Source organism: Stenella coeruleoalba (genome assembly GCF_951394435.1).
Source record: "Stenella coeruleoalba genome assembly, chromosome: 7".
In the NCBI taxonomy this organism is placed as follows: Eukaryota; Metazoa; Chordata; class Mammalia; order Artiodactyla; family Delphinidae; genus Stenella; species Stenella coeruleoalba.
The window spans coordinates 118547522-118568490 of NC_137153.1; the positions used below are offsets into that span (position 1 = coordinate 118547522).

The 20969-nt window shown below is 55.5% G+C and overlaps 1 protein-coding gene across 1 annotated transcript in view; it reads left to right on the forward strand.

The window, feature by feature from the left end:
* The first annotated feature begins 365 nt into the window (after nt 1–365).
* NTNG2 (netrin G2) overlaps nt 366–20969 on the forward strand; it is a 74939-nt gene continuing 54335 nt past the window's right edge. The window contains exons 1-2 of the mRNA XM_079927620.1: nt 366–1050; nt 4672–5733. Coding sequence (XP_079783746.1) covers nt 5521–5733 — 213 coding nt within the window. The 5' untranslated portion in view covers nt 366–1050; nt 4672–5520. The remainder of the gene's footprint in view (nt 1051–4671; nt 5734–20969) is intronic.

Sequence of the window (20969 nt, forward strand, 5' to 3'; positions counted from 1 at the left end):
TTACCCACTGCTTGGGGCCTTCTGGGTGGCAGCACTTCCCAGAGGGAGACCGAGCTGCAGCCTTGAGCCCTTGGCTGTTGGGGGGTGGGCGGACTGACTCACTTGGCCCCCTCCCTGGGGCCGATGGGGCAGCTCCCACACCCATGGGCGCTGGCAGCCTGTCAGGCCCCTGGGTTTCGGAAAAGGAAGCCGCAGCCCCGCGGCGCCTGACCCGAGCTGGCTGAGAATGCGCTCTGCGCGCCGGGACCCGCTGGCCCCCGGGCCGCGAGGAGATGTTTAGGCTGCGACCCCCCAGAGCAGGCTCGCTCCCGCGGCCGCCCGCTGGGGCCACCCTGGCCGCGGGCCCGCCGGGACGCCCCTGCTCGCAGAGCCCCTCCCCGGGCCGTGGCGCGTCCCCCGAGTCTCGCAGTATTTCCTTCCTGCACCTTTAAGAAGACCGTTGCTCCGTGGTGGGATGGTGTGTTAAAGCCACACAGAGGAAGTTACGCAGCCCGGATCAGACCGAGAGATAAAAGCCCCGATGGTGATCGTGAGTGATGGCAAGAGGATTTAGCCTCGGCATTAACTTGGAGCGGAGTGCAGGGGGGCAGTGAAACGCCCCGCCATCTGGCCCGCGCCGCGCCGGGGGGATGCCCCGGCGCCCCGACGAGCAGCCGCGAAGCCCACCCGGGCCGGGGGCTGCCCGGTGCCCGAGCGCGGGTCCCCTCCGAGCCGCCCAGGGGGCCCCAAAAGTTTGCACTTGTTAGCGGCGACCTCCCGCTCGGCCGGGGCGGGCGATGCGGGCGGCTGGGGCGGGCCCCTCCCCCGGCCCGCGTCTCCGGGACGGCTGCGGGCGGCCCCCCCGGCGGCCGGAGGGCTCCCCAGCCCCGATCTGACGGCCGCGGCGGCGGCGGCCACAGCGGCAGCGGGAGCAGCGCGGGGAAGCAGAACCGGCTCGCAGCCCTCGGCCCTCGCCCCACCCAGCGCCAGCCAGACGGGGGAGGCGGAGCGCCGAGGGTGGCGGTCCTCGGCCTCCCGGGTCTCCGCTCCGGGAAGCCGCTCCGAGCCGGGGTAAGGCTGGAGGGGAGAGCCCGGGAGGCGAGCGGGGGGGCGGGCGGGGGGGAGAGATGCTGCAGCTTTGCCAGGCTGGTTTCATTTTTAAAGGGCTTCGGTGACCATGCAGGCTTTCCCGCGGCCCAGGAGCCACTTAAAGCGGCCCAGCAAAGGCTCGGATGCAAAAGTTATTTGGTGGCGGCCGTTACTAGCGCAGGACTGGAGTCGCTTGGAGAGGGGTGTGTGAGTGTGCATTTGTGGCAGTATCTTAAAGGAGTAGCTTGTCTTCCTGGCTGGCTTTTTCCCACCAGGGTCTTTTTCCATCGTTTGTGAGTGGGGATGGGTGTTACCAGAATGCCTGGATGTGTTTGTGAAAAGGAAATTAACCCTTCTCGCGCGCCATTCCCCTACCCCAATTTAATCGCCACCCCGATTCCTCCCATCCCCTTCCCCTCTCTGCAAACTGGGTATGTGTGAGTTGCACAGAGAAACTCTGTCTTCCAGCGGCGGCTAGAAACTTCTTTCCGTGCCCTGGAGGGGTGGGCTAATGGGGAGGGTTATGTGCCTGGACCGGCTTGGGGACAGCGTGGAGTCGAACCTCCAGCTGGGTGGCACGCAGATGGTGGGAGCAGAGGCCGCGGGAAGGCGGGAAGAGGACCGTGGACTCGCGGCGTCCGCGGGCTCCGGAGTAAGTTGTCCGCCTGGGCTGGGGGCGGCAGCGCTGGGGAAAAGGATGCAACGAATTCCCCGGCGCTTTGCTGGGCGTCTTCTAAGTAAGGGAGGCGATGCCAGGTGTGGGTGCACCCTCGGTGCCCGCCGGGCCTTTTTGAAAGGCGTGATTATTAATTGCTCCCGTGGCTTGCACTCAACTTCGGGAAGACAAAAAGCAACTGCGGGATTGCCAGGCACGTCCCCGTGCGATGTCCGCCGTTTGCAGCCCACCCGAAGCACGGACTCCGAACCCTTGGCGTCCAAGGCTGGGAGCTGACCCCCATCTCCACACACTCCCTCCCCCCGGCCCCAGCCGAGGCCTCCTCCTCGCGCCCCACCCTCCGCGCTCAACTCTTCGGGGCTGTCTGGGCGCTGAGAGGGCGTGGGGGGCGCCCGGGAGCCCAAGAAGGCTCCCATTCCGGGGTTGGGGGCACTGAGGCCGCCGGAAATGGGATGCTCACTCGTGCGGCCGCGTTGAGCGGGGCACCTACTGGACCGGCGCGGGGTGAGGGAGGTTTAGGTTTGGGAGGATGGGGTGGGATTGGAAGGTGATCGCGACCCGGAGCGGGCTCCCCTTTCCTTCCTGGCTCCCAGCACCCTCCCCTGAAGGCAGATATCACCCCCCTCGACTGTCCCCGCTGGGAAAGGAGAAGAAACTTGGGGGTGGGCTGGGTCCTGGGAGAAGCCCCCAGCGCCCCCTCTCCAGGGACCACCCCCCCCCCCCAGGGGCTCCGCGTCCACCAAGGCAAGTTTCCCACGAGGCGAGGGCGCAGCCGGCAACTCCGGGAGGAGCCTGCTTCCAGCCCAGCCAGCTCGAGAGGCGCTAATTCAATAAGACAGAAAAATCTGAGTTCAGAAATCCTGGTAAAATCTAATTTTCGGGTTTTAATAACCTGGCTTTCAGCCCCCTCGGCTCCTGAGGACTCTTAAAAGAAAAGAAAGCGCATTGATTCGATTTGTTTCTGGGAGCTGCAGTTTCTTAATAATATCAGGTGAAGATTTATTTTCCAAGGAGTAAACTATCCGCCGGGATACAACCTCTTACTCTGAAATTTCCCACACTGGCTTCTCACTCCGTGCTTTCCTCCTCGCTGTTCCGGAGACGCTTGCATCTCTCCCCCTCCCTTTTTTTCTGTTTGGCAAAAACTGACTGTAACATTCTCATGCTGAGCTCGCAATTCCCTTACGATGCCAGCAACGCCCAACTGATTGACTAGTTGTAAACATATTTATTACCCACCCCCCCCTCCCCGCAGATTTTGATGTTGTTGGCTCCCCCACCCCATCTTCCAGGGAATGCATGGCGTTTAAGCCTGCGGAACTGCAAAGCAATGAATAGGCTTGCGAGGCGCGCTGCCCCTTCGATCTCGCGGGCCTCCTGGCCTCTGGGCCTCACTGCCTCCCCACGCCCGCCTGCGTCCAGTGCGGTCCAGGCCGGAGGCAGCACTCTGGTCCTGCAGACGAAGGAAGCCCGCGTCCGGGCGCACCCTGCGAGCCGCAGTCGGGCGCCCTACCTGGGAGCGAACAGTCAGGAGCCCGCGGCTGGAAGAAGGAGTGAGGAATGTGCTGTTTTCTGGGCAGCGCGAAGCTCAGACAGAGGCATCCAAACCTTTGCCGGCCGCGCTATCTTATTTTTACTACATTTTCTCAGGTTGTAAAAATAGTCTCCAGGCGGGTTCTTTCTGAGAGTTTTCTAGCAAGAAGCACATTCAAGGCCGGACAGGCTCTGTAACACTGTTTCTCTTTAAACAGCCAGAGGTGAGATGTGAAACTGTGTCCCCCTCGGCTCATTCATCTGCATCAAGAGCCCTTCAGCCAGAGAGAGGGGCAGGGGCTGCCTTAATGCAGATTTATGATGCCCCCAGCCTGGAGCTTTGGGGCAGAGGCTGGGGGCTTCTCCTGGGGAGGCGCGGGGCGGCCAGCCCCCATTTGGACAATGTCCCCCCACTCCGGTTTGTCATTTTTGGCAGGAGTGTGTTTGTGTCTGGGTGGAGAATGGAGGTTCATGGAAACGTCGTGGACCTTCTAGGTACAATGGCTGAAGAGTCAGCAGTTTGGGAATTTAGATGCAATAATCGTAGACATAATAACCAGAATTAATAACACATGCGCTTCTGCTGCGACTCATTGCAGTAACCTTTGCCCTATTGGCTAGTATTTTTGGCCAGATCCCACACTGGGGACCAAATTCTCCTGGTGATATATCAAGTGTCCCGGAACACCCCGCACTATTGGAGTCGTGCTTTTCGCAATGTAACATTCATCTTAGTTATGTCTATGTAGGGCTTTTAAATAATTACCGGTAGCTTAAAATAGTAAAGCAATAATCATAATGGTGACCTGTTTATAAACATACCCTCTAAGGGATGATTGCAAAATTTTGGCCTTGATCGGAAAAAGCGAATATGACAAATCATTGTCACTTCCGTCCAAGTCTTCAACATCCCTAGTTTCTTACAGTTAAAAATTAAATTCACCATTTCAGAATTTTGGAGATGTATTTACTGGCACCCAGTTCGTAATTGTCGGCCTGCGCGTGGACCGTTCTTAACCTGAACCTGTCCTCACAGCCTCGTCGGCACCTGTAATTAATTACAGCCTCATCTACGGTTTTGACATTTTGACTTGTCAGGCATGAGAAAGCCACCATTCATCTCGGCTCCTGGGGCTGCTTTAGAAAGTCACTGACCCCAAACAGGGGCACTTCTGCCGACCCCAACACCCCCATAAATATGGAGAAAGCGCATCACCCTTTTAATAACGTGCCCCATCCTCAAATGTGCATCTCCTATATTAATAAAAATAACCCAGTTTCCTCGGGACACCTTGCTAATAATGCAGTCTCATCTTTTGCACATTTTGCCAGAGAGCTTTTGTTCTTATACATCTTTACTCTCCCCCCCCCTTTCTCTATTTAACTTGTTGCAGGTGTTGTTGCTAACGAGCTCTCTCTCCTCCGTTCTTACAATGAAAGACAAGCCAGACCCCGGGTACCTGGATGGATTGGGAGCTGAAGTCTCAGAAACTTCCTAATAAGTTGCCCATGGCTACCAGCCAAGGTCAGCTGGTTCCCATTAGCGCCTGTCCCCACCAAAGACGAGCCAAATAAGTTGCTCCCCAGTTAACACCTCAGTCGCTTTTTTTATGCTCCAGTCCAGCTGCACAATTGTTGTCACTTTAAGCCCATATGAAAAGAAATCTCTTTTATGGGTCCAAAATGCCAAGTCCAATCCCATAGAGGGAACGTGTTTGCAGCAAACAGGTGCACCTCCTGATTTTACTTTATCTTTACAACGCAGGCCGGAGGGTTGTTTTGCAGTTGTGTTGAGCGCACATCACACACTCAGGGCCCTTTAAAGACCCGGGTGGATTGGAAGGACCAAAATTAAAAGCAATCTGATCCGGCCTCACGCCAGATCCCTGCGGATTTTCTCCCTATCCCATTTCCATCCACCGTCACAATTTGAGAGTCTGCCTGATCTGATCAGATTCCCCTCTGGGAGAGGTGTGATGCCAAGGTTAGGAGGACGCCAAGTTGTGGGCAACTTCTCGATCTGCCCATCAGCAGTCTGAGAAACGCTGGCTCTGAGTTTTCCACATCGGCCTCTTGGAAAAAACAAGTTCCTCGCTGTTTGCAACCTGGCAGAGTCCCTGGGACATCCGGCCTCCGTCGCCTGGTAGATGTGGCTTTTCCATGCTGGGGCGGCGAGGCCCTCCTGACCCAGTCGCCACCTCTCCGGTCCCTCTCTGGGCCTCGCCCCTGGGGACGGCGCCGCCATGCTGCACCTGCTGGCTCTTTTCCTGCACTGCCTCCCGCTGGCCTCTGGGGACTACGACATCTGCAAATCCTGGGTGACCACGGATGAAGGCCCCACCTGGGAGTTCTATGCCTGCCAGCCCAAGGTGATGCGCCTGAAGGACTACGTCAAGGTGAAGGTGGAGCCCTCCGGCATCACGTGCGGAGACCCCCCTGAGAGATTCTGCTCCCACGTAAGTCAGCCCCACCCCACTGTTCTGTTCGCTCAGGCCAAGTGGGTGGGGGTCTGGGCCGGACCCTGGGGGTGGGTGAGCAGAGCGGGAGGACCAAGATGCAAGGTTGACTCTCCCGCATGTAGGTTTGGGATCAGGTCTCTGTCCCACCTTGGAAACGTGCCAAAGCAAAGGTGGCCCTGAGGATGCTGGGGTCACGTGACATGGTTCTTTGGGGTGGGGAGATTCTTGGCCAGGTGATCGCTAGATCCTCTCCTCTTGGGAAAACCACAGTACTAGTCAGTTCCCCAGCCTTGCAGATAAGCCCCGCCTCTCTCGTAGGAAGTCAGCATCTGGGCGAGCGAGCAGAGTACTATTTGCAGCGTTGCACTCTGACCTCCCTCGGTTCGTCCCTCTGTGGTACCACCTCCTCTTCCACCCAATCCAATCCAGCAAACAGGTTTGCCGAGCGAGGGAATGCCAAGCACCGGGCCGGCGCTTCGCGGGGGGGGTTTGATGGCAGTGCAGAGGGGATTCGTAAGGGAGGACGGAAGGGGTCAGAGCAGGGTGGGCGGTGTGGCTGGTACCATTTCTGATTCCACCCCTATGTGCAGTGACCACAGTCGCTGGTTAAGTCAGGGGGGAGGCAGGCTTTCAGGCGTTGTCACCTGAGTCCCTAGTTAGAGAAAGTTGGAGTCTTAGAGCCACGGAGTACATCAGTACTCAAGTAACATTAACAACAACAACAACAATAATAATAGCGGGGACCATTTGTGCAAGTCCCTGAGTGTGGAGACTAAGAGCTCAATACGAGTCATTCCATGGAGTCCTCCACTCGGCTGAGCTGGGCTGATCCTGTGTTGTACAAAGTAGGAGTTTCAGGGGGTGAGCTCTGGACCAGTGGCATCTCTGGGCCACCACTCCATCACCTGTGAAGTGTGTACACTAACAGCACACGCTCAAGTCGCTGTAAGGAGTGAGCTGATGCACCCTAAACTGCGCAGACTAGGGTCTGGCGCAGAGCAAGTGCCCCTAGGTGTGAGCTATTGTCATTCCCATTGTACAGATGGAGAAACTGAGGTCCAAAGCCACAGCCCAGGAAGTGATGAAGCTATGATTTGAGTGTCCGGCTCCAGAGTCACTGAGCTAATCTGCCTCCCGAGAGACACCTTCCCACTGGGCAGGGCCCCGGGTCGGGCGGGAGGCTGGACAGGGCAGCCAAGCTGCAGGAGCCACAGGAAGGGCTCAGTGTCACCCTCGGGCGGCTGCTGCCTTCACGTGTCCTGCGGGGAGCCACCAGGTCTCTGGGTTTATGGCTGGACTGAGCCGATGTCCCCACTCGGCTCCTGAGGAGGCCTCAGTCCCGCGGGGCGCTTGGGTCCTATCCTAGAGCAGTCAGCCTGGGAAGGTAGGTTCCCACTTGGATGGTCAGCAGTCAGGAGGCTGTCACTGTGGGTGGTGGCTGGGCTGGGGGGAGCTAGCTGGGGAGAGAGAGAGGGAGGGAGGAGAAAGCAGCAAAGGGCCAGGAGCCAGGGACTGGAGAGTCCCACTGCACTGAGGACCCCAGGGCTTGCTGGCTCAGGGACAGTCAAGGGGGCTGGCCCCTGAAGGTCAGGGCCAAGGCCAGCACCGGGGGAGCCCAGCTCTGAGTCCACATCTGAAGCTGGCTGCCCACCCCAGCTCATGTAAGGACTTCTCCACACACTCCCTGAGCAGAGTCAACCGCTGCCTCTTGTATTCAGAGTCTTGACTGTATTTCTTCTTTTGAATATTAATCGTCTTAATGTGCTGAGGGCGGGGCCGTGGGGCGGGGTGCCTAACTCATAAATCACTGGACCAGCTTCTGGTCAAGGCTTGAGGGGTGGAGATGACCATCAAATGCAAGTCTGAGGCCCTCTCCTGGCCAAAGCTGGCTCAGGATGCCCTTGGCCCCGGGCCTCCGCCCTGCCCCCACTCTCACACACAGAGAACCCAGCGCAGCTGCCGGGGTGGAGTGGTCACCCCGCCACAGTCCTGATGCCACCCAGCATGGGTCCTTGAGCTGTGCAAGGAGCATTCATGCCCCTCCTGTCCTCTCCTGGGAAGACCGGTGAGGAGGGGGCAGGGGAGGAACAGCATCTCCCTCGGTGTCCTGACACCTGTCTGATGGACTTAAATATTTCATGATGGGCTGCCATCCGGCTCTGCCCTTGATTACAAACGTGCAGCCAACGAGGATGGGGAGGCTGCCTAGGCTGGCTTCTGCAGGGAGGAGGGGGTCACGTCCAGATGGATTCAAACCCCCACCCCACCCCACTGTTTACTGCAGCTTCCCTAAGCAGGTTCTGTGCATGTCTCATTAAATCACCTCTAGGATGCTCTGAGGTGGGGACTCTTCTAATCCCATTGTAGGGATTAGAAAGCGTTGGCTAAATCCCGCCAAGGTCACTCGGTCTGGAGGGCGGGCTGGGACCTTGTACGTGGCCAGGACCCATGCTTATGCACCCGACGGCCCAGCCTTCCCTCTCTGAGCTTTGGTGAAGCAGAGATGATGGTGTAGGCCAAGTCACAGTGCCAGTGGAAAGATGCAGCCTGGCCATGGGTGTCCTGGCACGTAGTAGGTACTCAATGTGTGGTAGCTGTTATTTGCTTACCATTGTGGCTATTATGTCCTTGGTTGTGTCCGAGCCTTTGTCTCTTTGCCTCTCTCCAGCCTTGGGGACACCACGCCCTGTATTCCTGGTCTCAGGGCAGCAGGTGGTGGATGTGTGCTCAGGAAGCGTTCACTCCTCTAGCCATGGCCGGTGGCGCCACCAGGGGGCGCCCTAGTGGTACCCAGGTGGCCCTCTGCCCCCTTAGCCTTACAGTAGCCCAGTGGGTCCCTGTTTCCTGGCACCCCTCCTGCGGCGAGTGCTGGGCCTGTCTTAACATCCACCCAAACGGAGCATGAGCCCTGGGGCACCCTGAGGTTGCAAGAGGGGCCACGGAACGACTGCCCCTTTCAGACTTCAGTGTGCAGACCCTCTCTCCCCCCCTGGACTTGTGTACTTCCGCAAGGCCACCTGAGAACTGAATTGTAAATTCCAGCCTGGGGAGGAAGGCGAGCGGGGAGGAAGACCAAGATAAATGAACAAAAAACCTATTGGCTCCAAATGCACAATGAGAATTAATAGGGCTGAGCTCTCAACCAAGGATTCTTGGGCAAGGGCGAAATTTCAATGAGGGCTGCGGGAGAAGGCGGGCGGCCTCCCACCCCTGACTCCCAGGGCCTGGTTGGAGAGGGCCAAGCCTTCTGAGGCTGCAGGACCAGGGAGAAGGAGGGAAAGGCAGCGCCCGCAAGGGCTTCTCAGCCCCTAGCAGGACCCCTTTGGGATGGGGAGGGCACTGTTGGGTTAGGGGAGCAGCCCCGCAGAGCTTCGAAAGAGCGGTCGCCGGCCAGCTGCCTGCGCTGCCGTGAAAGGAAGGGGGAAACCCTGTCCTCACGCCTTGAGGCTCAGGAGAGAGATGGTGAGAAGAGAGGGTGGGGGGCATAGACCAGGCAGGTGGTGTTGAAAATGATCCTACAGCTAGCTACACACTGCTGCCTGAAGTGTAGTCCCTGGACTCACCTTGTTAGAGATGCAGACCCCCGGGCCCCGCCCCAGACCCGCTGAGCCAGAGCTGCATTTTAACGAGAAGTCCAGGTAATTCGGATGCACGCGGGGAATGCTCTGAGGAACGCTGCTTTACGTGATCTGTCAGTCATGGGTGATACTTACTATTGATGACGGACAGACAGGAGGCCTGTGGTTGCCACGGGACCTTTGCAGGGTAAGGGGGTGTCGCCACTGCGGAAGGAGGAAAGCAGAGAGCAGGAGGGGTGGAGGTCCCAGGGGTGAGGGGTGAAGCTGGGAGCTCAGATTCCTGAATGTGGGAGACCTGGCGGAAGGTTCCAGAAAGGTGGTGTGCTATCCCGACAAGAGCCACAGGCCTGGAATCTGAAGACCGGAGCTTGCATCCCAGCTTTGCTGCTTGTGGGCTGGGTGATCTGGGGCAAGTCTTTCAATTTTCTGAGCCTCAGTTTCCCCACGTAATGGGACATGGCTGCCTTGCCCTGCCCCTGACTTCCTGGGAGAAGGAAGCACTTTTCAGAATACCTGAAAGCGCTTGGAGAGCGCAAGTTCTCTTCTAGGGTGAGACTTTGATGGTGTCGTTGATCCAGTCTTGAGCATCTTGCTTTTTCCACGGTGAAATAGCTGAACATTAAATGTTTCATCTAAGGAGACTTGAGCACACAGAGGTGCCTGGGTCTTGGTGCACAGGAAAACCCAGAGATGGTCACGAAGGCGCATCTTAGAGCCCACGTCTTCCTCAGAACCTGCTTTGCCTTCTCTGCGCCTCCGTATACCCAGACGCAGAGCAAATGGCCCCATCCCTACCCCATGGGGTCTGCTGGGCTGATGACTGCAGATGGCCGGTGGGTCCCGGGGGCCTCAAGCCCCTCCCCACCATGACACTGAACACCACGTGCAGAATCAAGGTCACAGATGCCACGCCTCCTGCCAGACCTTGATGTTCACGAAACGTTTCCATCCAGCAGCACCGAGCTCACCAGCCCACTGGCTCGGGTTTCCTTTCCCCTCTGTGTTCTGCCCCCAAACCCACAGAGGACAGCCTGGGGAACACCCTTCCCCAGCCCTCCCTCCTCTCCCCGTCACAGCCCTCCCGTCCCGTTTCCGGGGCTGACCTCATGCCAGGTACAGCTGTGATGGGACAGTGCAACAACTCCTGCAAATCCAAATAAACAACAAGAGAAACACAGCAGGTGTTAAGGGTGGTGCACAACTAACTAGGAGTGGGTGAGACTGAGACCTAACGTAAGGAGCTTGAGAAGGATGAGGGCGTGACCCGCTCCCCCCCGCCCCCCCCCCCCCCCCCCCCCGCACCATATGCTCTAGCTCACTGCAGGTTTTCCTGCCTCCTTGCCTTGGCCCGTCCTGCCTCCTCCGCCTTCTTTGCTTCCTTCATTTCCGAGGCTTTCGTGTTTAGATTACCTCAGTTTTTGAGGTTCAGGTTGGACCCACCCCCCCCCCCAGGAGGCCGTCCTTGACTCCCTAGCCCAGGTGGATTAGAAGGCCCCATCTGGTCACAACTGTGCCATTGGGCTTACAGAAGTGGCCTACTGGTTAAGAGTTCAGGCTCTAGAGGCAGAGAGGTAGAGGTTGGAATCCCCTGCTGTGTGACCTTTGGCGTGAAGCTTAACCTCTCTGAGTCTCATTTCCTTAAATGGGACTATTGATGGAAATATGCATTTGGAACTGTCATGAGCGCAGTGCCTGGAGTCAATGGTCAATCCATGCTCATTATTCTACTCCTGGTGTTTGCCTCCCCCTTGGACTGTGAGCTCCCCAGAGGCAGGGCTGCCTTGTTTATCTTTGCATCCCTCCCTCTTGGCTCAGTTAATGCTCAGAAGGCATTTACTGAACCAATGGATGGGTGGGTGGAGGGACAGTGTGATCCAGGAAGGCTTCTCGGAGGAGGAGAGATTGGGGTTGACTCTTACAGGAATAACTAGGGTTTCAATCAGGACAGAGGAGGCACCAAAGGCCTCTACTTATCTCCATTTGAGTCCCTGTTCTGTAGGATTTTCAATCAGTTGACACCAGGAGGTCTGCACAGTTCTGTCCTTAAGCAGGAAGTGGTGTTGGAACCTGAGCTTCCCCCAGCCCTTAGTTAAAGCCACTCAGTCTCTTGAAGTGCCTGAGGCAGGGCCCAGCCTGGGACAAGAATAGTTCCATGCATGACATCTTGTTGCTTGGTAAAGTCTCCTTCCTGGGGAGCAGACGAGTGACAGGATGGGAGCAGCGCTGCCTCCGAGGGCCGGGCCCACACGACTGAGATCCTGGCCTCTTACTCTTCTTAAGGGAATGAGTTTGGGTCCAGACACTCCATGGAGGGTAGGGGGCAGGGCCTCTGGAGTGCCAGGGGGAAGGGAAATGGCCTGGAGGACACATCTTTCCAAAGAGTGTCAGAGACTTAGAGGTTCTAGAACTTTTCCCCAGGCTCATCCGCCTCTTCCCTCTCTACATTCCCTGGCCCTGATTTTTCATATATTTTCATTTTTCTCCCTTAATGCATGTCTAACACAAGCTGCCTTGTTAAGTCCCACGTGTGACGAGGCAGGGGGTGGATGGATGGATGGACAGGCAGGCCACTCCAGCTGTGGGTGAGAACTTGAGGTTTGGGATGGGGCAAACGGGGGCCCATGCTCATCCCACCCCTTCTGGGTTGTGGGACTTTGGATAAGTCCCTTGTGCTCTGAGCCTCGGTTTTCTCATCTGAAAATTGAGATGATGCTAAACACAATCTCAAAGGAAGGTCGTACGGATGAGATGAGACAAAGCGTGTAGCCCTCCGCTGGGTGCCTGGCACAAAATGAATGTTTCCCAAAAGGGATTTTTTTCCCCCATCCTAGAATTTAGCGTGAGAGACAAAAGGAGTGAAAGTAGAAAATAACAGAAGAGGAGCCTATTAGCCAAGTGTGTAAGGTGGGGTATAGTCAGCATATGCTGTGGGAGTTCAGAGGGGGAAGGCAGGGCACCGGGTTGGTCTGGGTTGGTCTATGACCTTGAAGGGTTGGAGGATTCAGAAGAGTGATGATGAAGCAGAAAGAATCGCAATTGCAGAGATGCAGGTAGGGCTCCGTGTGACATGAGGGGAGAGCGTGTGGGTGATGGGGAGGGGATGACCCACTCTACCTGTTTGTTTCATCACCCCACCCCCCACCCCGCTCCCTGTAAGCCTGTGGGCGGGACTGTTATTGTGCCACTGGATGGAGGAATAGACCAAGGCTCCCCAAGGCCCACTGATGGTGGAGCTGGGATGCAACCTTCCTCTGCCTGGTTCCTAACTACTCTCTAGTGTCAGGGGGGTTAGGCCAAGGGTGTCGGGGGAGGAGGGGAGGGGCAGAGCAGTGGGCATGCAGAGACCTGAGGGAGCCCACAGGGCATGGGATTCCTGAGCCACAGGGCCGAACAGAGCTTGGCAGGCTCAAAGAAGCAGGTTCCCTCACCCTCACTGCCCCAGTAACGGGGTCCAGGCTGCAAAGCTCTGTTCCTGTCCCACAGCCCAGGACCCAGGCTTTCCTGCCTCAGATCTGGCCAGGGCCCACTTGGCCCACGAGGATGCTCAGCTCCCACCTGGAGGGGACCGGAGTGATGGGGAAAGTGGGAAATGCAGATGATGCATGGGTCTGTTCAGCTTTGGTTCGCAGGTTCTGATTTGTTTTTCATCACAGCGTATTTGCTTAAATATATGCAAACGTGTTTCTAATTCCCCAAGCACACACCAACTGCTGGCGCTGGTGTGGGGTGGGTGGCGTGCCAGAGTAGCATGAGCGCAGGATGCGAGTGGGGCAGTGCTGGGCCCCGACAGAGTCTCCTCGCTGCTGGGACAGCTCCTTAGCCTCAGTTTCCCCAACTGTGCAACGATGGGGTTTGGCTAGATTAACCACGTCACCCAGCATCCCTGCGTGATTGTAAGATACATTCTCGGAGTTTGGTAAAAATCTATGCTGGGGTTCAGCCTTGGTCTCAAACAGACAAAGTGAGGGGCTCCAGTGCAGACAGAAGGGTTCCAAGTGCATATCCTGTGCTCAGCACAGCACTAGGCTTTTTTTCAAGTTTAAATCCCTTTATTATAGTAGTCTATTAAAGGAAAATCAAAACAAAGAAAAACAAAGCTGAGGGCTAAAAACATAACGGTACCTCACATCGTTTCCCCTTGGTTTCTGCTTCTAAATTCTTTTGCAAATTTTTGAATTGAGGTATAATTGACATGGAAGATGGCATCCGTTTTAGGTGTACCGTACGACGTGATGATCTGAGGTAGGTACATGTTGTGAAAGGATTACCACTGTAAGTTTAGTTAATATCCATCACCACGCACCGTTAAAATGTTTTTTCTTGTGATGAAGGCATTTAAAACTATTTTTTAATTAAAAGAATTGAGGTGATCGTCACCTAACATGAAATGAGCCATTCAATTTTTTAAAGTTGGGGTAAAACATATGACATAAAATTTGCCTTTTGAACCATGTTTAAGTCGTGCCATTTAGCACATGCATGACGTTGTGTAACCAGACGGGAAACCCCGTCTCCCTCAGCAGCCACTCCCCGTTCCTCCTTCCCCCAGCCCCTGGCAACCACTAGTCTGCCTTCTGTCTCTCACATTTGCCTATTCCAGACATTTCATGTAAATGGAATCATGCAGCGTGTGACTTTTTGTATCTGGCTTCCTTCGCTCGGCATAACGTGCTCGAGCTTCATCCATGTCGTAGCTCGTACCAGTACTTCATTCCTTTTTACGGCCGAATAATATTCCACCGTATGCGCTACCACGTTTTGTTTATCCATTCATTGGTTGCTGGGCATTTGGGTTGTTTCCACTTTGGGGCTATTATGAATAATATTGTTAGGAACATTTACGTACAAGGTTTTGAGTGGACATATGTTTTCATTCCTCTTGGGTCTATACCTAGGAATGGAATTGCTGGGTCATATGATAATTTTATTTTTTGTTTATTTATTTTTTAAATAAATTTATTTATGTGTTTGTTTATCTTTGGCTGCGTTGGGTCTTCATTGCTGCGCGCGGGCTTTCTCTCCGGTTGCAGCGAGACGGGGCCACTCTTCGTTGCAGTGTGCAGGCTTCTCATTGCATTGGCTTCTCTTTGTTGCGGAGCGTGGGCTCTAGGCGCACAGGCTTCGGTAGTTGTGGCACGTGGGCTCAGTAGTTGTGGCTCGTGGGCCCTAGAGCACAGGCTCAGTAGTTGTGGTGCACGGGCTTAGTTGCTCCGCGGCATGTGGGATCTTCCCGGACCAGGGCTCAAACCCGTGTCCCCTGCATTGGCAGGCGGATTCTTAACCACTGTGCCACCAGGGAAGTCCCCATATGGTAATTTTAGATTTAAGTTTTTAAGGAAATGCCGAACTGTTTTCCAGGGCAGCTGCACCATATTACGTTCCTACCAGCTCTGTACAAGGGTTCCAATTTCTCCAGGTCCTTGCCAACGTTTGTCATTTTCCGTCTTTGTTTTTTACTATAATGGCTAACCTGGTTGGTGTGAAGTGGTATCTCATTAGGATTTTGATTTTCATGTCCCTAAGGACTAATGATGCTGGATATTATGTGCTTATTGACCATTTATATATCTTCTTTGGAGAAATATATATTCAAGTCTTTTGCCCATTTTTTCATTGGGTTGTCTTTTTGTTGTTGAGTAGTACATGTTTTTTATATATTCTGGATACTAAATCCTTATCAGATATATGATTTGCAAATATCTCCCCCATTCTACAGATAATCTTTCATTCTCTTGATTGTGTCCTTTTAGGCACAATTTCTTTTTTTACTTTAGTGAAGTCTAATTCGTCTCTTTTTTCCTTGTGCTTTTGGTGTCATATCTAAGGACTCATTGCTAAATTCAAGCTCACGAGTGCTTACCCCTCTGTTTTCTTCTAAGACTTTAATAGTTTTTGCTCTTATAGTTAGATCTTTGATCCATTTTGAGTTAATTTTTGTATATGATGTCAGACAAGCGTCCAACTTCAGTCTTTTACATGTGGATATACGCTTTTCCCAACACCACATGTTGAAAAGACTATTCTTTCCCCATGGAATGGTCTTGACACCCTTGTCGAAAATCAGTTGACCATAGACGTGTGGGTTTATTTCTGGACTCTCAGATCTATTCCACTGAGGCACTGAGCAGTCTACGTGCGGTATTTCATCTAACCCTCCCAAATATCCCTCATGGTGGAAACAACCTTTATCTTATTGTCCCCATTTTACAGATGAGAAAACTGAGAGTCTAATATGGAGTGGCAAAGTCCAGGCCCAAACTCAGACCCTAGTCCTTCAACCTCCCGAGGAGGGAGGAAGTCCAAACGCTCACCCCTCCTCCCTCCCTTTCTCTCCCACCTCCGTCCTTTCCTCCCTCTTTTGCTCCTTTTTTCCTAACTTATCCTTTAAGCTGGGATGTTAACTGTGATTCCCAGAGAAGGGTATCTGGGGAGGGGATGTCATGACCTGTGACCTCTCTGGTCTCCAAATATCTCCTGCCTCCACTTCACCTCCTCCCCTCCCCTGCTCATCAGGGCACCAGATTCTGTGTCTCCATCTTTGCACAAAGTAGGCGATAAAGAAACGCTGGTGATAATTATCCCTCATCTCAAGTAGATGGTGCAGTTGGGAAGGGGTCTTAGAGATTACCTAAACCAGAGGAACCCCGATATCTCTAAGCACATTACAGTGGGACTAACTACTCAAGGGAAAGTGGGTGCCTGGAACCTGGCCGCTGGTACCCTCTGCCCCTGCCCCGGACCCCTGAGCCCCCACCCCCGGAAATCCTAGGGCTCCTGTGAACACAATACGAAACCACTAATAGTGTCCAACGTCTGCCCCATTTCCTACATGGGGAAACTGAGGCCCGACGGGATGGACTGACTTCCTCGGGCCCCAGTGAGGGAGCAGCAGACCCGGGAGGTTCAACCGTAAGCTATGGACTGGAGCCCTGGGGACATGAGGCCCTCCACACCAGGTCCCCGTACATCCAGTCACCTCCTGGATTTGACCACATGCGGTGGCATTCGGTGGGGGACCTGGAACGCCTCCCAGCGCGCGGCGGAGCCACACCTTCAGGGTAGGCATGGCCGTAAGGTTAAGGTTTGCTCTCTGGCCTGCTCAGGTGAGCTCTCACACCTGTGTGTAGCCCCTGGTGACCCAGCCCTGCTCAGAGCTGGCTCTTGCAGGCCCTGGGGATCTTAAGGCCCCTGCCCTGGCCCGTCCGCAAGCTGTGGTTCTCCTTGCTGTGGCAGTACTGTGAAAGGTGGACAGGAAGGGGATGTTTGTGGGAGGTGGGCAAGGCCAGGGGGGAGGCAGGATGGGGGGCAGAATGTTAGGGATCACAGCAGAGTCAGCCTCGGCGATTACCCTCCGATGTCGGGCTGGGGTGCCTGTGGTCCAACCCCGGCCCGCAGCTGGGGGCTTCAGGAAGCAAGAGCCGGGGACACACTCTCGTGTGTCTCACCACACGCTGGTGTTTCTCCCACCCGCCCCATCTCGTGGGTTTTGGCTGCCATCTCCCGAGGCCTCCCTGTGGGCCGGGTACCCTGCATGTGCACTTTCTGTGCACGGCGTTTGTGTTTTCTCCGCAGCACTGGGACGGGTATACTGCAGATGAAGGGAGGGAGGCTCAGAGAGGTGGAGAGACTTACCCAAGTTTGCACAGCAGCGACAAAGCCAGGATCTGTCTCCGGGGCCTTGACCACTGTCCCATCCTGCCTTGTCAGAAGTCGGGATCACTGTCCTTGGGGACCCGAGATCCCAAGGTGCAACCACGTCACCCCTCAGGGCCTCGTTGGTAGGAAGGAATTAAATCCACGTTTGTGGATCCCTCCAGATCTACACCTGGGGCTTTCTAGAGCTGCCCTTCCTATTAAAGCGTCCTGGGCCCGTCTGCAAGGACCTGGCATTCTTCTACCCCAGCGCAGTTTGTCCTGGGGGCTTTGGGACAATTTGGACCCCCTCGGTCCTGCATTCCAGCTCCCTCCTGTTGCCCGAATCATTGGTCCACTTGACTCCAAGTGTCAACCAGGGAAATAAAAGGAAATGAAACACGACCAGGGCGTTTCCCCTCGGTCGTAGCAGAAGTCCGTTTTTGGGCAAAAGATGAAAAGGAGGAGAATGAGAGATGGAGCCTGCAGGTAACCCCAGAGCATCGTCAGCCACAGCAGCACGCCCCGCCTGAGCCCACAGAAAGGGCATGGTGCCCATGTGGGAGACTGCAGGTTCCTGAATTGTCCGCTCCTTCTGGAGACTCAAGAGACAGCAAAGGCAGGTGACGGCAGGAGGAGAAGCCAGTGGGCCAAAGAGCATGCCCTGTTCCCACCCCAGGCACCATCTAAAACCCCTTGCCAACAGCTCCGAGGCTGGCGTCTTGCTGGGTCTGGGCTTCTGGGGATCAGGCTCCACGCTGGACTGGCTGCCAGGGGCTGGGTGCCCTTGGGTCTCGTCCCCCCTTTGGGATGTAAACTTCCTGCCTTCACCAGAGGGGGTCTATGTATTCACCCTCCAGACCCCACTGCATTCCTAGATCTTGCTTCTGGCTTTTGGGACTTTCAGACTTAGAGGGAGGAAGAGGGAGAGGCATGGAGAGAGCAATAACCTCCCAGGCACTGGAGGACCCGGAGGGGATGGGCAGAGGCAGGACACCAACCTCAGCTCATCTGCAAAACCCCAGAGCAGTGCATCCTTCTCTGGCGGGGTCTCCGCCCCTTTGAGAATCCATGGTGCTCTTTCTGGAACAATGCGTGTGCGTGCGCACACACACACACACACACACACGCGGTTGCAAACACTCACAAGGCTTCCCAGACCACCCTGAGTCCACATGTGGGCCCCTATGCTCCCTCTGGGGGCCCTTAAGCTCAGGAAAATCACCATTTGTCTTCTTGTAACTGACTGATCCTGTTGCCTGAGGCTTTTCCTGATTCCACATCTTCCACCACCTCTTCAGACCAGCAAAAGCTCATATTTATTGAATGCCTACTGCATACCAAGCACTTGACCTGAAGTTGCTCGTTGAACCCACCCAGAACACTTAACGACAGATCCTATATTTATACCCATTTTCAATATGAGGAACCTGAGGTTCAGAGAGGTTAAGCCACTTGCTCAAAGTCACACAGCTTCCAAGTAGAGGAGCCTGGCACCTCCACTCCAGGCTCCCTGGACCCAGTGCCTAGCTCCTAACCAGGCTGCTTAGCTGACCTGAGGCGCTCTGAATCTCTGTCTCATGGTTGGATTGAGGTGGTTGTTGTGTGTGTATGTGCGTGTGCGCGTGTGTGCACGTATGTGTGGCCATTTCGCTGGGGGAGTGTACTGTCCCTGTCTGCCCCTCCTCCCCCAACACTCCTCGGCAGCCTGAGCAAGGAGGGCTGGGGAGGAGTGACGGCAGCGTTTTGCCCACCCCCTCTACCCCTTGAGACATGATGGAGTCTGCTAATCCGATGATTTGATAATTCACTTATTTCATGTCTATCTGGCAGTGTGTGGGCTCCCACGCACCAGCTCCAGGGAAGGCGAGATGGCTTTGCCTGGAGGAATCCGATCTGTTTTTCTGGGGAACGAGTGGGGAAAAAATACACCCAAGAATGGACAATAATGGACCTAAAAATAGAGGGTGGAGGGAAGTGGGGGCGGGGAGCCAGGCATCTGCCTTCCACTGGGCCTGCTTGCACCCGGCAGCTCCTCCCCTCCCACCCGTGGGTTCCCCAAGGGTCTGGCTGCCTCTCAGCCTGGGAGAGAGGCATGGGAATGGGGAGCGGAAGGAAAGCAAGACTGGGAGCCAGGTGCCGCTCCAAGATGGAGAATTGTCCCATCGAGGGGTCCTCCGGGCTGTGGCCTTGACCTTGGCTGCACGTCAGAGTCTCCTGGGGAGCTGTAACTGGCCAATGCCTGGGAAGGGACCTACCCCTGAGGGTCTGATGTGGTTGGTCCGGGGTTCCCCTAGGTGAGTCAACGTGAGAACCACTCTAAGGGGTGTCTCCACAGCAGGAATAGGGGTTCAGATCTGGGGGCTCTCTCCTCCTTTGCCCCCAGGTCTCCTAAACCTTGAGACAGCCTTTCTGAAGGCCCCAAACCCAGATGGCCCGCTGGGACTCCAGAGGAGTGAAGGCAGGGGACAGGGAGCTGTGCAGACTCTTGGTTCTGTCCGGGTCCCCATCCCACTTGAGTGTCCTCAGCTGAGCCTCACAGTGGACTCACCTGGGAGCTCTTAACATCCCCCCCCCCCGCCAACCTGCCAGGGCTGCAGCCCCACCTGCTACTGCAGTGTCTCTAGGGTGGGCCTGGGCCGAGGATTTATTCAAGCTGGGTGGTCCCAGGATGAAACCAAGTTTGAGAACCAACATTTCAGTCTTGCCCAGGACGGCACTGGGTCCCTTCCAGCTATAAGCATCTTGTCTTTTCATCTTCAGCATCTTGGTTTTTTGAATCCAAAGACGAGAGGGGGAGAGGGATTGCTCTCAGAATCTTTCCTTCCATCTGAGCTGCAGGCACCCCATCCTTGCTCTGGCTTCCTGGGACCTGAAGGGTGCTGGCCGCCACCTTACCCTTTGTTCCCAGGTTCTTAACCTCTCTTTCTGAAAGGAGGCTGCCCAGCCAGAGTCAGGGCTTTCCCTGCAGCTGCTAAATGTCAAGGCTGCCGGCTGGCTCCAGGCCTCCCCTTCCACCTTATCTCCTGCTGCCTACCAGGCTCCTGGTCCATCCAAGCACATTAACTCCTCTCTACCTGTGGCTTCTGCACGTCTGGTCTGGCCCTTCTCTTGATCCCGCTACATAGCGCACCCTCCCCACAGCCCGGTCACATCTCCCTCCACCTGTCCATATCCAACCCACCCCCCCCCCTTGTGGGCCTGTCCTTCTGAAACCCCACCTCCTCCAGGAAGCCTTCCTGACCTTCCCAGCCAGTTCCCCTCCAGGCTTGTCATCCGTGCCATATTCTGGTGGTCACAGCACGGTGGTCAATGCTCCCATAAGGGGTCAAAGGTTACTGCAGGTATGACCTTGAGTCAGTGCCTGGCCTCTGGGGGCCTCAGTCCCCTCAGCTATAAAGCAGGGATGATGGTGAGAGCTGGGCTGACATCACTGTACAGGTGTCCTTCTTTGGACCAACTGTAGCAGGCGCCCCTACCTGGCCACGCATCTGAGTCACTGCAGGGGGTTTTGAGTGGTTGGTTGTTTGGTGGCTTGGTTCGCGTTCAACCTGGAGCAGAACTTCTGGCCTTAGTGCCCAGAGACACTTTCATCTCTTTCTTCTTCCCAAGGATGTGGATGGGCAGCCAGGTCTGATGGCAGCTTCTTCGGGACCATTTTGCACATTAGAGATAGTTGTTGAATAAGTGAAGGAATAAATAAATGAAACCTTACCAGCTCAGGCTTGCCTCTCTCACCACCACCAAGGGCTTCATCGGTAGAGCGATGCACCTGTCCGGTTGTGCCCGGGGGTGGGGCAGGCCCAGACACTTCTTTCTCTTTCCTCTACCCGACCGCTTCTTATGCCTCAGAGACCAGCAAGAAGAAGCCCTAGAAAGTCTCAGCTTGTGGCCATTGGCACAGTCAGGTCCCATCCGTCCAGGCGCTGCGTCCACTCCTGACACCTCCTTTTCAATGCGGAGGACCTGGAGAGGGGACCCGCCCGGGAGGGGGAGTCGCTCTGCAAACCTTAATTAAGCATC